The sequence below is a fragment of the Salmo salar genome, chromosome 02 (genome assembly GCF_965601325.2).
Source record: "Salmo salar chromosome 02, fSalSal1, whole genome shotgun sequence".
Taxonomy (NCBI): Eukaryota; Metazoa; Chordata; class Actinopteri; order Salmoniformes; family Salmonidae; genus Salmo; species Salmo salar.
Window position 1 is genome coordinate 34,483,653 of NC_138292.1, and position 16,760 is coordinate 34,500,412.

At 42.3% G+C, this 16,760-nt stretch overlaps 1 protein-coding gene across 1 annotated transcript; it reads right to left on the reverse strand.

Annotated features, from left to right (window-relative positions):
- Window positions 1-8,916: 8,916 nt before the first annotated feature.
- Window positions 8,917-9,648, reverse strand: herp2 (Homocysteine-responsive endoplasmic reticulum-resident ubiquitin-like domain member 2 protein). The gene is given in 1 exon segment (NM_001146672.1): window positions 8,917-9,648. A coding segment is annotated over 1 exon segment (231 nt). The 5' UTR covers window positions 9,395-9,648; the 3' UTR covers window positions 8,917-9,163.
- Window positions 9,649-16,760: the final 7,112 nt, after the last annotated feature.

The window sequence follows — 16,760 nt, forward strand, 5'->3', positions numbered from 1 at the left end:
GTTGTATCTAATACAATTTGTAGGCCTGCCTGCCAATGAATCGCTACCATTGGCAAGCCGTAGCAGATCTTTTATGCTTGATGCGCCTCTTTGCTCCAGGTATACCTGTTATTCCTGGAGTGAAGAGGCTTGATGCACTTGTTCGATACAACAGAGGCACACACTCTTACAATGTAACAATCTGAGCTGATCAAAAGGTTACATGAAGTGCAAATGTTACAATGTTAGCTCTACTATGATGGAGTTTGGGCCTACACTTTGTATAAAAAGTTCAGTAGCATATAGGTCGATAGAAGTACTGGTTATGAATTGAGTCATTTCACCCAACCCTTGGAGTGGTCAGGTTCACATAATAGCTGGGACTCACTGTCCTGGTGTTGCCGGCCGAAGTACAGTTTGACACTTTTACTGATTGTAATAAATAATCTATATGAAATAATTCTCAGCCCCTTGACCTCTGCAGAGCAAGTTGTCAATGCACTGATTTGAGACATAATTGTCTGTTGTCTATAGACTATTGGTTAGGTAGTTCAGAGTGAGTCATTGGGATGTTCAACTTTAGTCACTTTCATGGCACCTGACCTATGTTGTCACTAACTGTTTCATAAGTAACCTTATGGTGTTCACGGTTCTCTCTCTCTCTAAATCATTGTCTGTCTGTCTCGCAGCATGGAGGTGCCCCTGCTGGTGGCCACCCTCCTGGTGGCCCTGGCTTTGGAGGATACGCTGGTCAGCAGCAAGACCCTCTCTATGGATATTTTGCTGCTGTTGCAGGCCAGGTAATAAGACTTTTAGCTTGACATATTGAGCTATCTGCTAGTCTCAACACAGTCAAAACAGCATACTGTAGTCTAAAAATGCATAGCGTTGTTTCGGTCTCAATAAGTATTTTTTGCCCTCCATCTGTACCAGCACCAGATGAAAAAGAACACTGAAGTGTATGAATGCAAATCTACGTATGGGTTTGTCAACTGAGCAGTGCCACGTTGCTCCTGCACCTGACATTGACCACATGAAAAATAGGAAGATTCTGCCAGGCCATGCGTGCCTTGTTTAACTTTTTTAAAAGCACCGATCAAGCCTGTAGGTCTACTGAGAACCACTCAGGCTCAGTGGACACGACAAAGCCCTAGCATTCACTGATCACCCATAGACAGCTAAACAGTACTGTTCTTTTATCACAAGTGTATTTGTTTTGTTTACAATGGCACCACCTGCAGGACAATGAGAGAACCTCTCAAGTGTTGTTCAATTGAACTAATCCTAGAAGAATTTATTACATTTACATTTTGCAGACGCTCTTATCCAGAGCGACTTACAGTAGTGAATGCATACATTTCATGCATTGTTTGTACTGGCCCCCCGTGGGAATCGAACCCACAACCCTGGCGTTGCACACACCATGCTGGGTATGACGTTTATTGCTAGGTATTAATGCACTGTTGGAGCAAGAAACAAGCATTTCTGTGCACCTGCGATAACATCTGAAATTCTGTGTATGCAACCAATACACTTAGATTTGATTTTGAATAAAGTCATCAAGCAGCCATCTTGGAGGATGAAGTAGAATTCCTGAGTTACCTAAGCTGTTTCACGCATAGAACTCTCATTATAGGATATCTATGGTTACAGGGCTTTGACTGGATGATTCAATTCCACTATGTCAACTGCACCAGATGAAAAAGAGCACAAACTTCCACTTAGTGACTCCCAAATACAGGTCAAATAGAGAACATTTCACTTGTCCTTCAAATTGAACCAATCATAGAAGACAATTCACACACATGAAACCACAAGGCTTTTATTCAAAAATGCATTTTGTCAGGAATTAAGATGTAGATACTTATATGTAAATAGATAATGCTCATATATACAGAGAGAAACATGTGTGCTAGAGTCATTGAAATATTCATACACATTTAGGTGTGTATGTCCTTTCATCTATTTTCAAAAAAACAAAACAATAAACGCAACGGCTGTATCACTGCTTAAAATGGACGACCCTCCGAGGCCTTTCAATGACACCAAAATCTGAATGAGCAGACATGATCAAAGAAAAAAGTGTGTGTGTATACCAGTTTGTATGATGAAATCAGAGAAGCCTCTGGAATATAAAGCATTATTAGCTTGTTTAACATGGCATAACATGTTAGTTTGTTAGATGTTCATTGATTTATTCAAGACTTCTCCCACACTGCAGCTCTATTTACAGTCTGGTAGTTGGCAGCATGGGAGGTTGTTGCTGGGGAGGGGGGAAGGTCTCCCTCCCTGGTTTAGTTGGCGGGGTGGGGGGGTCCCTCTGGGATGAGGGAGGTGAAGAAGGTGCTGATGAAGGACCAGGTGGAGGCCAGGAAGCCATGGTGGCGGGGGGCAGCGGGAGCTGCCGGGTCCTCTGGAACTTCCTCTCCACTGTCGCCCTCCTCATCCTCCAGCCCTTCATCCATCATCCGCTCCTGAGATGAAGAGAAACAGAACGAGAAAAAGAGAATAAGAGAAGGACCATCGGTTTGAAAAGCAGAGATGGAGAGAGAGAACGTGGCAGAGAGAAAGGAGCAGCTTGGACACAGAGACAGATCAGACAGAAAAACATAACCACACAGACAGAGATGGAATCCATCTTAGACAAGGAGCACCCACCATCTCCTGGATGTCCTGTTGTCTCTCTGCCTCGTCCTGATGAGCTAACCCCGCTCCGGGGTTCTGCAGCTCTGGCCTAAAAGGGAACCAACCAGCCCTATGCCTAGTTAAAACACAATCACAAAATGAGTATCTCACACAGATACAAAGTAAACAGGGTCCTTCAAAAGTATCCATTCTAATGTCAAACGGATAGTGTACAGATGAACTCACAAAAAGACGAGCAGCATGGCGCCTATCACCATGACGAAGCGGCCAAAGGAGGAGTAGAAATACACGATGCTGAGCAAGATGGCGGCGCGGGAGACCGTGTACATCAAGTCCAGCCAATCACGGTTCAATTCGTCCTCATTTAGCACGGCCCCGCCCTGGGCATTCATCTGGATATTGGGATTGGCCGGCCTGTCTTCTTGGATAGGGTTAGGGGCGGGGTTAGGCCCCAGGGGAGGCGGAGCTTCATTTGGCTGTGCGGGTTGGGGGGAGTGGGTGGGACTGGGGGAGGAGGGAGGTGTGGAGGGGGGCTGTGAGGCTGCCACTGCTGCTTGACTGGAAGAGGGAGAGATTGGGGAAGAGAAAGAAAGACACAAATATTAGCGGATAGAAGCTAGTGAATATAACTCATTCCAACGTAGAGAAGTCTGTGGTCCTTATGGGTTGTTAGGATTGGGCCCTAAGTGCAGACGACCCTGACTTACTATTGCATGTAGTAGTGGCGAGCATACATCTGCTGCCACCAGAGGACCTGCATGGGCATGTACATGGGGTGGGGGGGCACACCTGCAGCCATACCCCCCTGTACTGGGACCTGCGTCCCATCTGGCCTGTGGAGGAAAAACAGTCACATGTGCATTCAAAAACTATGCGCAAAAGTAGATTAGAAAATTGATCCCAATTAGAAAATTGATCCCAATACACAAGAACAGTGCTTACCATTGCATTATACCAGTAGAGGAAGGATTTTGAGGGTTAAATTGGGGGAAGCCTCCACGATGCCTTAGCCCATCATAACTTCCTGTTACTGAGGAGGCGGCGGACTGACTGTCCTGATTTGGTGCTGTGGCTTGGGAGGTGGAGCCAGCACTGTCTGAACTCTGAGTGACAAGACATACACCAATCATAAACCAGCAGAGGAAAGAGGAGGAATAAAAGCGTTAATATATTGGTAAAAAAAACAATGCCACTATGGGAATAAGGACAGCTGCAAAGTAGGGCTGGGCGGTATAGAGTATTTTACTATATACTGGTATTGATGCACAGACAAGTTTGGGTTTTTACTTTACCTTGTATAACTGTATTTCAATGTTTGGTTAGTTAAATGTGTTATGCCACTCCACCGTGTGTAATGTCAGTTGGTTCCTACCCTGTCACATTAACCTCTCCCTCACTTTTTCATTCATTGTGTCAGACAGTGTGTGTGCCCACTATACTCCAACTTTTGGTTGAAATTTCATTGAATGTCCAAAGCCCTATTAAAAACACTTAGAATGTATGTGTAGCCACCCCAGGGTCATGCACTAATAATAAAGCATATTTAGAACTTGACATTTAATTTCTATCTGATTGAATTGTTGAGCTCCACAGAATGACTCCACACCATTAGACGTACCCCAGAGCTGGAGCCGGGGTCAGAGGTCAAAGAGCTGGGGGCGGAGCAGCGGGGCGTGGGCGACGCTGGAGGGGTATGAGAGGCACACACCAGGTGCATCATGTGATAACCCTCTTGCTGTAGGTGGAAATAGAGGGTTGGATGTGGGGGGGGAAAGGAGAGGGGCATAATTAATCATTTGATTCTGTTTTGGTGATCGGTGTGAGAGCGAGCGAGCGCGAATTTCAGGGAACAGGCTAGAATTTAGGGACAAAGCCAACCTCAATGTTGCTTACTACATTAGATAAGCTATTGTTATATCGCCACAGTCTCTTCTGCCTCACGCTCACCCTCTCTCACAAACACAAGGGGGTGGGCCCTATGAAATAAAGGCTCAGCAGTCAGTTGTCTGTTATGTCTTGAGGTATCTGTGATATTGCATACCAAATTCTAACATTTCAGATACAGTGTTAGTCCACCATACTCCAAACTTCGACCATATGCCACAGCGGAAAAACAGAGACAAGGTCGAGGGTGGTCTTTACCTTCCTGAGGACATCCCTCAGCTGCAGGTGGTCCTGGAGGAGATGGCCCGAGTACACCAGCCGCTGATCCTTGGATGACTAAGACAACACAACTGTCAGTCTGAGAAAGCCTGTTGCAGAATACACAACTAGAGCATGATAAGACCTAAATGCAAAAATTATGGAAATGTAACACGTGCCTCTAGCTCTTAATTATGCAATAACAATGGTGCTGAAAGTATATCAACAAGGTGGTAGGGCAATATTTCTTGCACATACACATGTTTATTAATACAGAAGTAATACTGCAACCATTGACCTAAATGTTTCACTGATCTGATACAATGACCGTACATGACATTAGTAACATCTCTGGTTGGAAAATGTGCACATTGTTTTTATGTAGATTTGAGAATATTTGCATGAAAATCTGGCAGCATTTGGATGGAAACCCAGTTTGTGTTCCAGAAGAGAGTAAGCATCTTCAGATTAGATTACATTAGTTTGGGGTAGATTACACACATGAACGCATGCCTGCAGCATCACAAGACAGTGCTTTACAGAATTTTCACATTATGTGTACAGAACCAGTCAAACGTTTTGTATGGTTCTATGTAAGAATGCTGTTCATCGATTACAGCTCAGCATTTAACACCATAGTACCCTCCAAACTCGTCATTAAGCTCGAGATCCTGGGTCTCGACCCCGCCCTGTGCAACTGGGTCCTGGACTTCCTGATGGGCCGCCCCCAGGTGGTGAGGGTAGCTAACAACATCTCCACCCCGCTGATCCTCAACACTGGGGTCCCACAAGGGTGCGTTCTCAGCCCTCTCCTGTACTCCCTGTTCACCTACAACTGTGTGGCCATGCACGCCTCTAACTCAATCATCAAGTTTGCAGACGACACTACAGTGGTAGGCGTGATTACCAACAACGACGAGACGGCCTACAGGGAGGAGGTGAGGGCCCTCGGAGTGTGGTGTCAGGAAAATAACCTCGCACTCAATGTCAACAAAACAAAGGAGATGATTGAGGACTTCAGTTAACAGCAGAGGGAGCAGCCCCCTATCTACATTGACGGGACAGTAGTGGAGAGGGTGGAGAGTTAAGTTCCTCGGCGTACACATCACGGACAAACTGAAATGGTCCACCCACACAGACAGCGTGGTGAAGGCGGCGCAGCAGCGCCTCTTCAACCTCAGGAGGCTGAAGAAATTCGGCTTGTCACCAAAGACACTCAAACTTTTACAGATGCAAAATCGAGAGCATCCTGTCGGGCTGTATCACCGCCTGATACGGCAACTGCTCCGCCCATAACCGGAAGGCTCTCCAGAGGGTAGTGAGGTCTGCACAACGCATCACCGGGTGCAAACTACCTGCCCTCCAGGACACCTACACCACCCGATGTCACAGGAAGGCCAAAAAGATCATCAAGGACAGCAACCACCCGAGCCACTGCCTGTTCACCCCGCTAACATCCAGAAGGCGAGGTCAGTACAGGTGCATCAAAGCTGGACCCGAAAGACTGAAAAACAGCTTCTATCTCAGGGCCAATAGACAGTTAAACAGCCATCACTAACATTGAGTGGCTGCTGCCAACATACTGACTCAACTCAAGCCACTTCAATAATGGGAAAATTGATGTAATCAATTTATCACTTGCCACTTTATATTATATAATGTTTACATAACCTACATTATTCACCTCATATGTATATACTGTACGCTATACCATCTACTGCATCTTGCCATCTTGATGTAATTAGATGTATCACTAGCCACTTTAAACAATGCCGCTTATGTTTTCATACCCTACAATACTCATCTCATATGTATATACTGTACTCCATACAATCTATTACATCATGCCTACGCCGTTCGGCCATCACTCATTTATATATTTTTATGTACATATTCATTCCTTTACACTTGAGTGTACAAGGTAGTTGTTGTGGAATTGGTAGATTACTTGTTAGATATTACTGCATGGTCGGAACTAGAAGCACAAGCATTTCGCTACACTTGCATTAACACCTGCTAACCATGTGTATGTGACAAATACATTTGATTCATTTTAGAACACCTACTCATTCAAGGGTTTTCCTATATTTTCACAATTTTCTACATTGTAGAATATTAGTAAAGACATCAAAACTATGAAATAACCCATATGGAATCATGTAGTAACCAAAAAAAGTGTTAAACAAATCTAAATATATTTTATATTTGAGATTCTTCAAAGTAGACACCCTTTGCTTTGATGACAGCTTTGCATACTCTTGGCATTCTCTCAACCAGCTTCATGAGGAATGCTTTTCAAAAAGTCTTGAAGGATTTCCCATATATGCTGAGCACTTGTTGGCTGCTTTCATTCACTCTGCGGTCCAACTCATCCCAAACCATCACAATTGGGTTGAGGTCGGGTGATTGTGGAGGCCAGGTCATCTGATGCAGCACCATCACACTCTCCTTCTTGGTCAAATAGCCCTTAAACAGCCTGGAGGTGTGTTGGGTCATTGTCCTGTTGAAAAACAAATGATAGCCCCACTAAGCGCAAACCAGAGTGGATGGAGTATCGCTGCAGAATGCTGTGGAGGCCATGCTGGTTAAGTGTGCCTTGAATTCTAAATAAATCACTGACCGTGTTACCACCAAAGCACCCCCACTCCATCCCACCTCCTCCTCCTCCATGCTTCACAGTGGGAACCACACATGCAGAGATCATCCATTCACCTACTCTGCGTCTCACAAAGACACAGCGGTTGGAAGCAAAAATCTCTAATTTGGACTCATCAGACCAAAGGACAGATGTCCACTGGTCTAATGTCCACTGCTCGTGTTTCTTGGCCCAAGCAAGTCTCTTCTTATTGGTGTCCTTTCTTCGCAGCAATTCGACCATGAAGGCCTGATTCACGCAATCTCCTCTGAACAGTTGATGTTGAGATGTGTATGTTACATGAACTCTGAAGCATTTGATTGGGCTGCAATCTGAGGTGCAGTTAATTCAAATGAACGTATCCTCTGCAGCAGAGGGAACCCTGGGTCTTCCTTTCCTGTGAAAGTTTCCGTATTGACTGACCATGTCAAAGTATCGATGGACTACCATAATATGGACTTGGTCTTTTACCAAATAGGGCTATCTTCGGTATACCACCCCTACCTTGTCACAACTGATTGGCTCAAACGCATTAAGGAAAGAAATTCCACAAATTCACTTTTAACAAGGCACACCTGTTAATTGAAATATATTCCAGGTGACTACCTCATGAAGCTGGTTGAGAATGCCAAGAGTGTGCAAAGCTGTCATCAAGGCAAAGGGTGGCTATTTGAAGAATCTCAAATATATTTTGATTTGTTCAACACTTTTTTGGTTACTACATGATTACATGTTTTTTCATAGTTTTTACATCTTCACTATTATTCCACAATGTAGAAAATAGTAAAAATAAAAACCCTTGAATGAGTAGGTGTCCAAACTTTTGACTGGTACTATACGTAAATGTGGACCTATGTACATGTAAAATCAAGCATTTCAAATCCCAAAAATGTAGTCTATGCTCAGAAGTGATAGTTGGGTTTTGGTTTTGTGGTCAAGGCGCATCAAGATAGTGCTCACAAATAAACAATGTGGCAGAGAACCCAATGTGTCATTCATTTTGGAAAACCTTACCCTTGCAAATGAACTATTAAGACAATATCCCTTAACTAATCCCTTACTTTTGGATGCTTGGTTGGTTGCTGTGGTTACACAGTTTTGTTGTGCTTTCCCAGGTGGATGTCCCCTTTTGAGATTTACTTTCAGTTTATGGAGCTCAGCCAGAAAACAATGAGACTGTCTACAGCCTCCTTTTGGTAATAGAAAATGCTAAGATGAATAGCCCAACTGCAATTACCTCACAAGTGTATAACATGAAAAATCAGGGCTTATTTCTTCCTCCGATTCTGGAGAAGTAAGTCTACTTCAATGCTATACTGAACAAAAACACAACATGTAAAGTGTTGGTCCCATGTTTCATGCTGAAATAAAAGATTGCAGAAATGTTTCATAAGGCCACTCTAAAATGAGCATTTTTGACACAACACAATGCCACAGATGTCTCAAGTTATGAGGGAGCGTGCAATTGGACATGCTGACTGCAGGAATGTCCACCAGAGCTGTTGCAAGAGAACTTCTCTACCATAAGCTGCCTCCAACGTCGTTTTAGAGAATTTGTCAGTACGTCCAACCGGCCTCACAACCGCAGACCACGTGTATGGCGTTGTGTGGGTGAGCGGTTTGCTGAAGTCAACGTTGTGAACAGAGTGCCCCATGGTGGCGGTGGGGTTATGGTATGGGCAGGCATAAGCTACGGACAATGAACACAATTGCATTTTATCGACGGCAATTTGAATGCACAGAGATACTGTGATCGAGATCCTAAGGCCCATTGTCGTGCCATTCATCCACCGCCATCACCTCATGTTTCAGCAAAAAAACAAAAAAATGGCAGTACCCACTCACCGGCTTGCTTGGGTACACGTTCGAGATGTGACTCTTCAGTTTCTCCACCGTCCAGTTGAGAAAACAGTTTATTGTCTGGTCGTCATACTTCTGGTTGGGGGCCTTGATGACTAAGGTGACGGGACTGTCAACTGCTCCTGGGTCCATGGTTCATATTAATGGGTGTGTCAAGGGGATGGGAAAGGACAGGGCCCGCCTCCTACACCTGAGGAGGAAGACTCCCTCAGATCATTTTCATCATTGTGATCTCAAGTCCAGCTCAGCTAATGACTATGGTGGACAGGGAAATTTCCCCTCTAAAGAGCTGTCATTGGCAGGGAGACGGTTCTGTGTCCAATCACAATGTAATCCTGGTGGAGAGTGAAGCAGCTATGTTTCTTGGGGTTCTGTCAAATGGAGAGAAAGTGATTAAGACCATGCTTCTCAAACATCTGAACATTTTGAACGTCCTTACTTGTGGTACTAGCTAGGCTACTCAAATGTATTGACATGCACAGATTGACAGTCTCTGGAATTGTTCATGTTAATTTATAATAAAAAAAAAACAGGAATATTGGCTAGCTAGCTAATACTTTTAAATGCTTTTATAATGTAATTAATGAGTGAGACACACAGTCAGTCCTGATGATCACTATTTAATCCTATGTATGGCCAGTTTAAGAAAATATTGTTGCTCGAGTGCTTAGTCAGCATTTTACTATATTCAACAGAAGTCACGGATAAACATAAACACAGACACTGGACCTCTGACACCCCTGGCCTAGCAAGCAACAATTCAGGGAGAGACATTCGAGTCTTCAGAACACCTGTCGCGTTGCGTCATACCGCTGTCAAAACGAGCCATCCGGCCAGAGACTAGTTAGCGAGCTACTTGTTAATTGTTTACACTATCCACCAAAACGAGTCTATGTAGAAAGTAACTGTATGATGTTAACTACTTTAGCAGATCTGACAAATATACGTTCGTCTTACACGAGTGCTGTGCTATCAAAGCTACAGAGATTAGTATTGCTAACTAGCTAGCTACCTATTAGCCAAGCTAACTTTACGTTAGCATATCATTAATTGTTTGTTTGCTACTTGTCTTGATAATACGAACAACGTGACAGTATCGGGGACGGGAGGCTTATTCATACACAACATTAACTTACTGTAGAATCTTTGAGTATTTTCGACCCCTTTTGACTGCTCCTTGCCAGTTCGACAGTTTTTTTTGGTGAGTCGGGGCGTAATACCGGAAACTACGTAATAATATTCAACCGACAGCTAGTTGGTGACAGTCATAGAGATAGAGGGCACTATAAAAACTCATGTGTTAGTCGTCCAACGAAAGTATTTGTATATATATTAGAAATTTTGATGAGAAATGTACATTTTGTCAGTCTGGGAAATAATCACTTGAGCATTTTTTCCCCAATGTGTGTATGAGACATGTTGTGGATCTTCTGATTTGGTAGGGACATCTGCAAGTTTGTGCTGTTCTTTTTGATACTGCAAGATTCTCAACTAATGAAAAATATGTGATGAATTTTATTATAATTCTTACTAATTCTTCTCAAATTGATTAAATCGTACCACCCCTTCAATCTACACACAATACCCCATAAAGGCAAAGCAGAAACGGTTCAGACATTTTTGCAAATGTCTAAAAATAAAAAATAAATCTATGAAATATTACATTTACATTATTCAGACCCTTTACTCAGTACTTTGTTGAAGCACCTTTGCCAGTGATTACAACCTTGAGTCTTCTTGGGTATGACGCTACAACCTTGGCACACCAGTACTTGGGGAGTTTCTCCCATTCATCTCTGCAGATAATCTCAAGGTCTGTCAGGTTGGATGGGGAGCGTTGCTGCACAGCTATTTACAGGTCTCTCCAGAGATGTTCAATTGGGTTCAAATCCGGGCTCGGGCTGGGCCTCTCAAGGACACTCAGAGACTTGTCCCGAAGCCACTCCCACGTTGTCTTAGCTGTGTGTTTAGGGTAGTTGTCCTGTTGGAATGTGAACCTTTGCCCCAGGCTGAGGTCCTAAGCACTCTGGATCAGGTTTTCATCAAGGAGGCCTCTACTTTGCTCTGTTCATCTTTGCCTCGATCCTGACTAGTCTCCCAGTCCCTGCCCCTGAAAAACATTCCCACAGCATGATACTGCCACCACCATGCTTCACCATAGGGATGGTGGCAGACATTTTTTTGGTAGCCTTCCCCAGATCTATGACTCTACAAAATCCTGTCGCAGAGCTCTACAGACAATTCATTCAACCTCATGGCTTAGTTTTTGCTCTGCGATGCACTGTCAACTGTGGTACCTTTTATAGGCAGGTGTGTGTCTTTCCAAATCATGTCCAATCAATTGAATTTACCACAGGTGGACTCCAATCAAGTTGTAGAAACATCTCAAGGATGATCAATGGAAACAGGATGCACCTGACCTCAATTTAGTGTCTCATAGCAAAGGGTCTGAATACTTATGTAAATAAGCTATTTCTGTTTTTATTTTTCATAAATGTGTAAAAATGTCTAAAAACCTGTTTTCACTTTGTCATCTGGGGTTATTGTGTGTAGATTGCTGAGGATTTTTAAAATTTAATCCATTTTAGAATAAGACTGTAACATAACAAAATGTGGAAAAAATCAAGGGTTCTGAATACATTCCGAAGGCATTATATATAAGTTAAATTTGGGGAGATCTAATTGTATGATGGCTGCCTAGTAGCTTGACTGAGTCTCTTGCATTTGATAACATAATATGGAGTCAGAATTAACATTGGTTATATTTTGTTGTTACACTTATCTGTTATCCTCATTTATAAATGGAATATCTTATAGAATTCTACAGTCTGGCCACACAGGAATGTTGTTTGTGATTTACACATTTTTTAATATATTTTTTATTTAACCAGGCAAGTCATGTAAGAACACATTCCTATTTACCACAGCTAAGCCTGGATGGCACTGGATCAATTATGTGCTGCCCTATGGGACTCCCAATCACAGCCGGATGTGAGACAGCATGGATTTAAACCAGGGACACCTCTTGCACTGAGATGAATTGCCTTAGACCGCTGCGCCACTCGGGAGCCCTCATTTATATCTCGTTTTAGCATGGACATTGCCTTTGAGGGCGTCCACCATTTTAAAGTAGTCAACTGGCTGGGGGTTCCTTTGGGTTGGGAGTAATCAGCCAATGACTTCCAATTTAAATTGGGTGTTGTGGTTTGTAAATGGCTCTAAACTATATAACCACCATCTAGTGGCCACAATAAATGAATGACACACAATATTTGGTTTCAGAACTAAATCAGCAATATTAGCTTTACACTTTATTTAAACACAAAATAAGAAGAAAATGGATTACTTTAAAATTGAGATAGTGTCAATGGCGCTGCCCATGCATGCTAAAATAGCAGGTATGCAAAGATGAGGCTTCTATCTATCTCTATGGTGTAACCCCAGATCTGCTCCCTGGTTCAAACCAGGAAGCATCTCTCTGAAGCATTATCAGCAAAGACTCAGACTCCTCGGGAGAGGTGATGCCTACAGAGAGAAAGAGACAGCTATGACCTTATATCTGTAGTTATAGGGCCAGATTACAGTAAATTCCATGTGTATCTTCTTGGGAGTGTACTGTCAAGGGTGGGTGTCGGTGCCTTTCAGAGTGGTCCTATATAGGCTAATTAAGACCTAGTAGGCCTACACATATGCAAAAACATACACAGACATGCTTGCACATACAGACACAAGCGCACACATATACATTTGTCTGATGATGGCAGAAGAGTAGGGCTCATGTGAATATTGTTTGCGAACTAAGGGGTGTGTTCAGGAGAGAACAATGTTACAGAATGTTCAGATAGAGAAAAAAGATATAAAAAAATTATATTCAGTTTCAAACATATTGTGTGGAGAGACATGATTATCTTTCAGGTAGAATATGGAATCATGTTATCTCTATCCATTACTGTTCTACCTGAAACGTTAAAAACATTTCACCTCACTGAATAGACCCATGACTCCTTACTCAGTGGGCAAAACTGGTTAAAATTATGTCATAATGACATCGAACCAAGACAGAAGGAGGAAGCTGGGAGATGGAGGTTCATAGTTGAATGGCGATATTGTACTGCATTGTTGTGATGTAAGAAATGCAGAAGGAAAACCGTGTGGATTCATCATACACCAATCACAGAGGTTAATCCATTTGTTTTGATTAAGACGTCATTCATTTTGTTTAGAATTGTCACGTCTACTCCTGCTTTCCGGCGCTCGATGTCGGTCTACTAACCACCGTTCCTGGCAACCCATCTATACGAGCACCTCCATCTATACAAACTGTGAGGAATAATTTTCTTTTTACATCAGCACATGTATCAATATGTTCTATTGTTTTGTTAAGCTACATGCTTGTGTGGCTAAATAGGGGGTAAAACTGTTGAGGCATGCAGAAGGCTGTTTCTCAAACTAGAGTCACATAAGAAACCACTTGATACTGAAATACAATAACGGGCTCAGAGTGTACAGGAAGTGCGTCACGAGGCTGGGACCAGCCTGCACGCCAACGATAGGATGAGTAAGTTTAAACCATGCTCATCCTCCCTCTGACAGGCCAGCAGTGAGCGGGAACTATCTCTGTCAGAGTATTTAAGGAAGAACAAAGGATGGGACACTCAGTTCTCTGTATACTCTGCGAGGTGGTGCAGTGAGCCCGTATATACGAACATCATATTTACCATTTGTACTATCATTCTATTTACTTAAAGATGAATTAAATAATCATTGCAAAACTAAGTTGCATGGTTTGTTTATATCCTAATACCAGATTCGATTGACGCAACCCAACAGAACACTTGCGCCTCATCATTAGGCACACCTGAACTTCATCACCTCCCTGATTACTTCCCATGTATCTTGCACTCCGTTGTTATCACCCACCAGACAATAGTGTTTATGTTTCCATGTTAGATGCAGCTCTTGTTTTGTTCCATGGTCTTAGTCATTCAACTCACTAACTGCACTTGTTTCCTGACTCTGCGTCTATGTTACAAGCATTTAATCAATACAGTAGCCCAGATGTATCCTGGCAAACAAGCTTTCAAAGTCATTTTTTTTATGTCATAAAAACAACTTGTGCTTAGATTTAAGTTATGATACTGACCAGTCTCCTTGCAAAGTTGTTTATACTACTTGGTCATTATTTATTACTGTAAGTGGAACATTTTATTTTATATAATATTAATCCAAACTTTTCCAAAACCACTTTTTTATTAAAGAAATAAAAAAAATCAAGAATTGGCTAAACAGAATAAAATGTCCTTCAAAATAAGCAATAAGTTCAACTAAATTTGTTTTATGTATTTAACTATTCCTTTTTACCCATGTATTATGTAAAGTATCTTGGCCATCTTTTATATATTCCTTACCAGTGTCATATTTTGTCTTATCGTGTGGACACTATTATGCCTCTTTGGGGGTTGAATTGAACGTGTTTATAACTTGAACGAGTTTTGTAATAAGATCAAAATGAATAAAAACAGAAGTCAAGCAACCTGTGACCTACTGATGAAGTGAATCAACATGCTTGTCATGCTAATGTCGTGCGAATGACTGATGATCTCACAAAACATCACTTAAATGAAATGCACTAATCTTCTAAGCTTGCTAAATTGTCCACGACTGTGATAATGTGACACTTACAGCTCAGACATACCGGTAGGATTGTCAAACGTTTGCCTGCCAACAGTACTTAGCACCTCTGAACAGAGTGTCAGCAGTCAATATCTTCTGTGTTCACACAGCAAAGACCTTGAATTCGTCAGCCACCTTTTTAACATACTCCAAACCAGTTGGCAGTAACGTTGTTTGGCAATGCATGTCTGCTTATGGTTTAGATTGCGCTAATGTTGCTATTTTGTAGAAAGCCTTGACTATACTAGCCGATGGACACAGCTAGATAACTACCTAGCAAGATGATGAAGAAATGATTTAATTCACTCTCCATAATCCCATACTGCCAGTCCATAGCCGAATGTTGTTGTTTATTTTTACCCAGTTTTACCCCATTTTTTTACAGACTCGGGAGAGGCGAAGGTCAAGAGCCGTGCGTCCTCCGATATATACAACCCAACCCGAACTACTTCTTGACACAATTCCAACTTAACCCAGAAGCCAACCGCACAAATGTGTCGGAGGAAACACCGTGTCAGCGTGCACTGCACCCAGCCCGCCACAGGAGTCACAAGTGCGCGATGGGACAATGACATCCCTGCCAGCTAAGCCCTAACCCGGATGACGCTGGGCCAATTGTGCGCCGCCCCGGTGCGGCCGGCTGCGACAGAGCCTGGACTCAAACCCAGAATCTCTAGTGGCACAGCTAGCACTGCAGTGCAGTCCCTTAGACCACTGCGCCACTCGGCAGGCCCAAGGCTGAATGTTCAGGTACCTAGCTAACGTTAGCATATTCGCTAGCTATCACAACATAAAGGACACCACTAACTCGGCAGCTAACACAGGCAGCTAATCAATAGTGATGTAATTATAATGTCAATACTAGCCACAGTGGTTTGCTAGCTTGGAGGAAGTATTTAGTTCAGAGATTCAGTTTCAGAGTGTTTAATAGTCACATGCACATGGTTGCAGGTGTAATTGTAGGGTACAGTGGAAATCTTAGGCTTCGATCTCTAAGTGGAATAAAATTATGAAAATTGTAATAAAAAATAGCAATGGAAATAAGATGAACTACCATGGCAGTGATGAATGAATAAATGTCCATTGGGGTGGAGGCAGAGTAAAGACTTGAGGGGGTGGGGGGGAATGTCCATAGTGGGAGTGTTATGTGTTTTGTCTGTGTCAACTTCTACAATAAATATAATCCATACAATTATGAAATATTTACAATCCTCATTATTTTATAGTCCTAGTTAAATTCAATAAAGTTTTTTTCATGGTTATTGTATTTATTATTATTATTTGATTTGTGATTCTGTGTACCTGATATCACTTCCCACCATGTTAGTTTGTTGTTCTCCATTTAAGAAAACAACCCCTTCCTACAATGACACCAGATTCAGGAAGTGTCATAATTTATTTGGTGTGAAAACAATGGTGCAAAGCTAAATAAATATAAACATTCAGTTTTATCTATTTATCCATGTTTCATGTTGTTTGTATGTCCCACTCATTCATTTCCACCCTGCTTGGCTAAGGGATGACCAGGAATGTTCTCTTGATAAGTGTGTGAATTAGACCATTTTCCTGTCCTGCTAAGCATTCAAAATGTAACGAGTACTTTTGGGTGTCAAGGAAAATGTATGGAGTAGAAAGTACATTATTGTCTTTTGGAATGTAGTGAAGTAAAAGTAAAACTTGTCAAAAATATAAATAGTAAAGTACACATACCCCACAAAACCACTTAAGTAGTACTTTCAAGTATTTTTACTTAAGAACTTTACACCACTGGCAAAAAAACTACCATCCCATAGCCTACATTCCGTAGAAAGTGTGACTGGCTCAT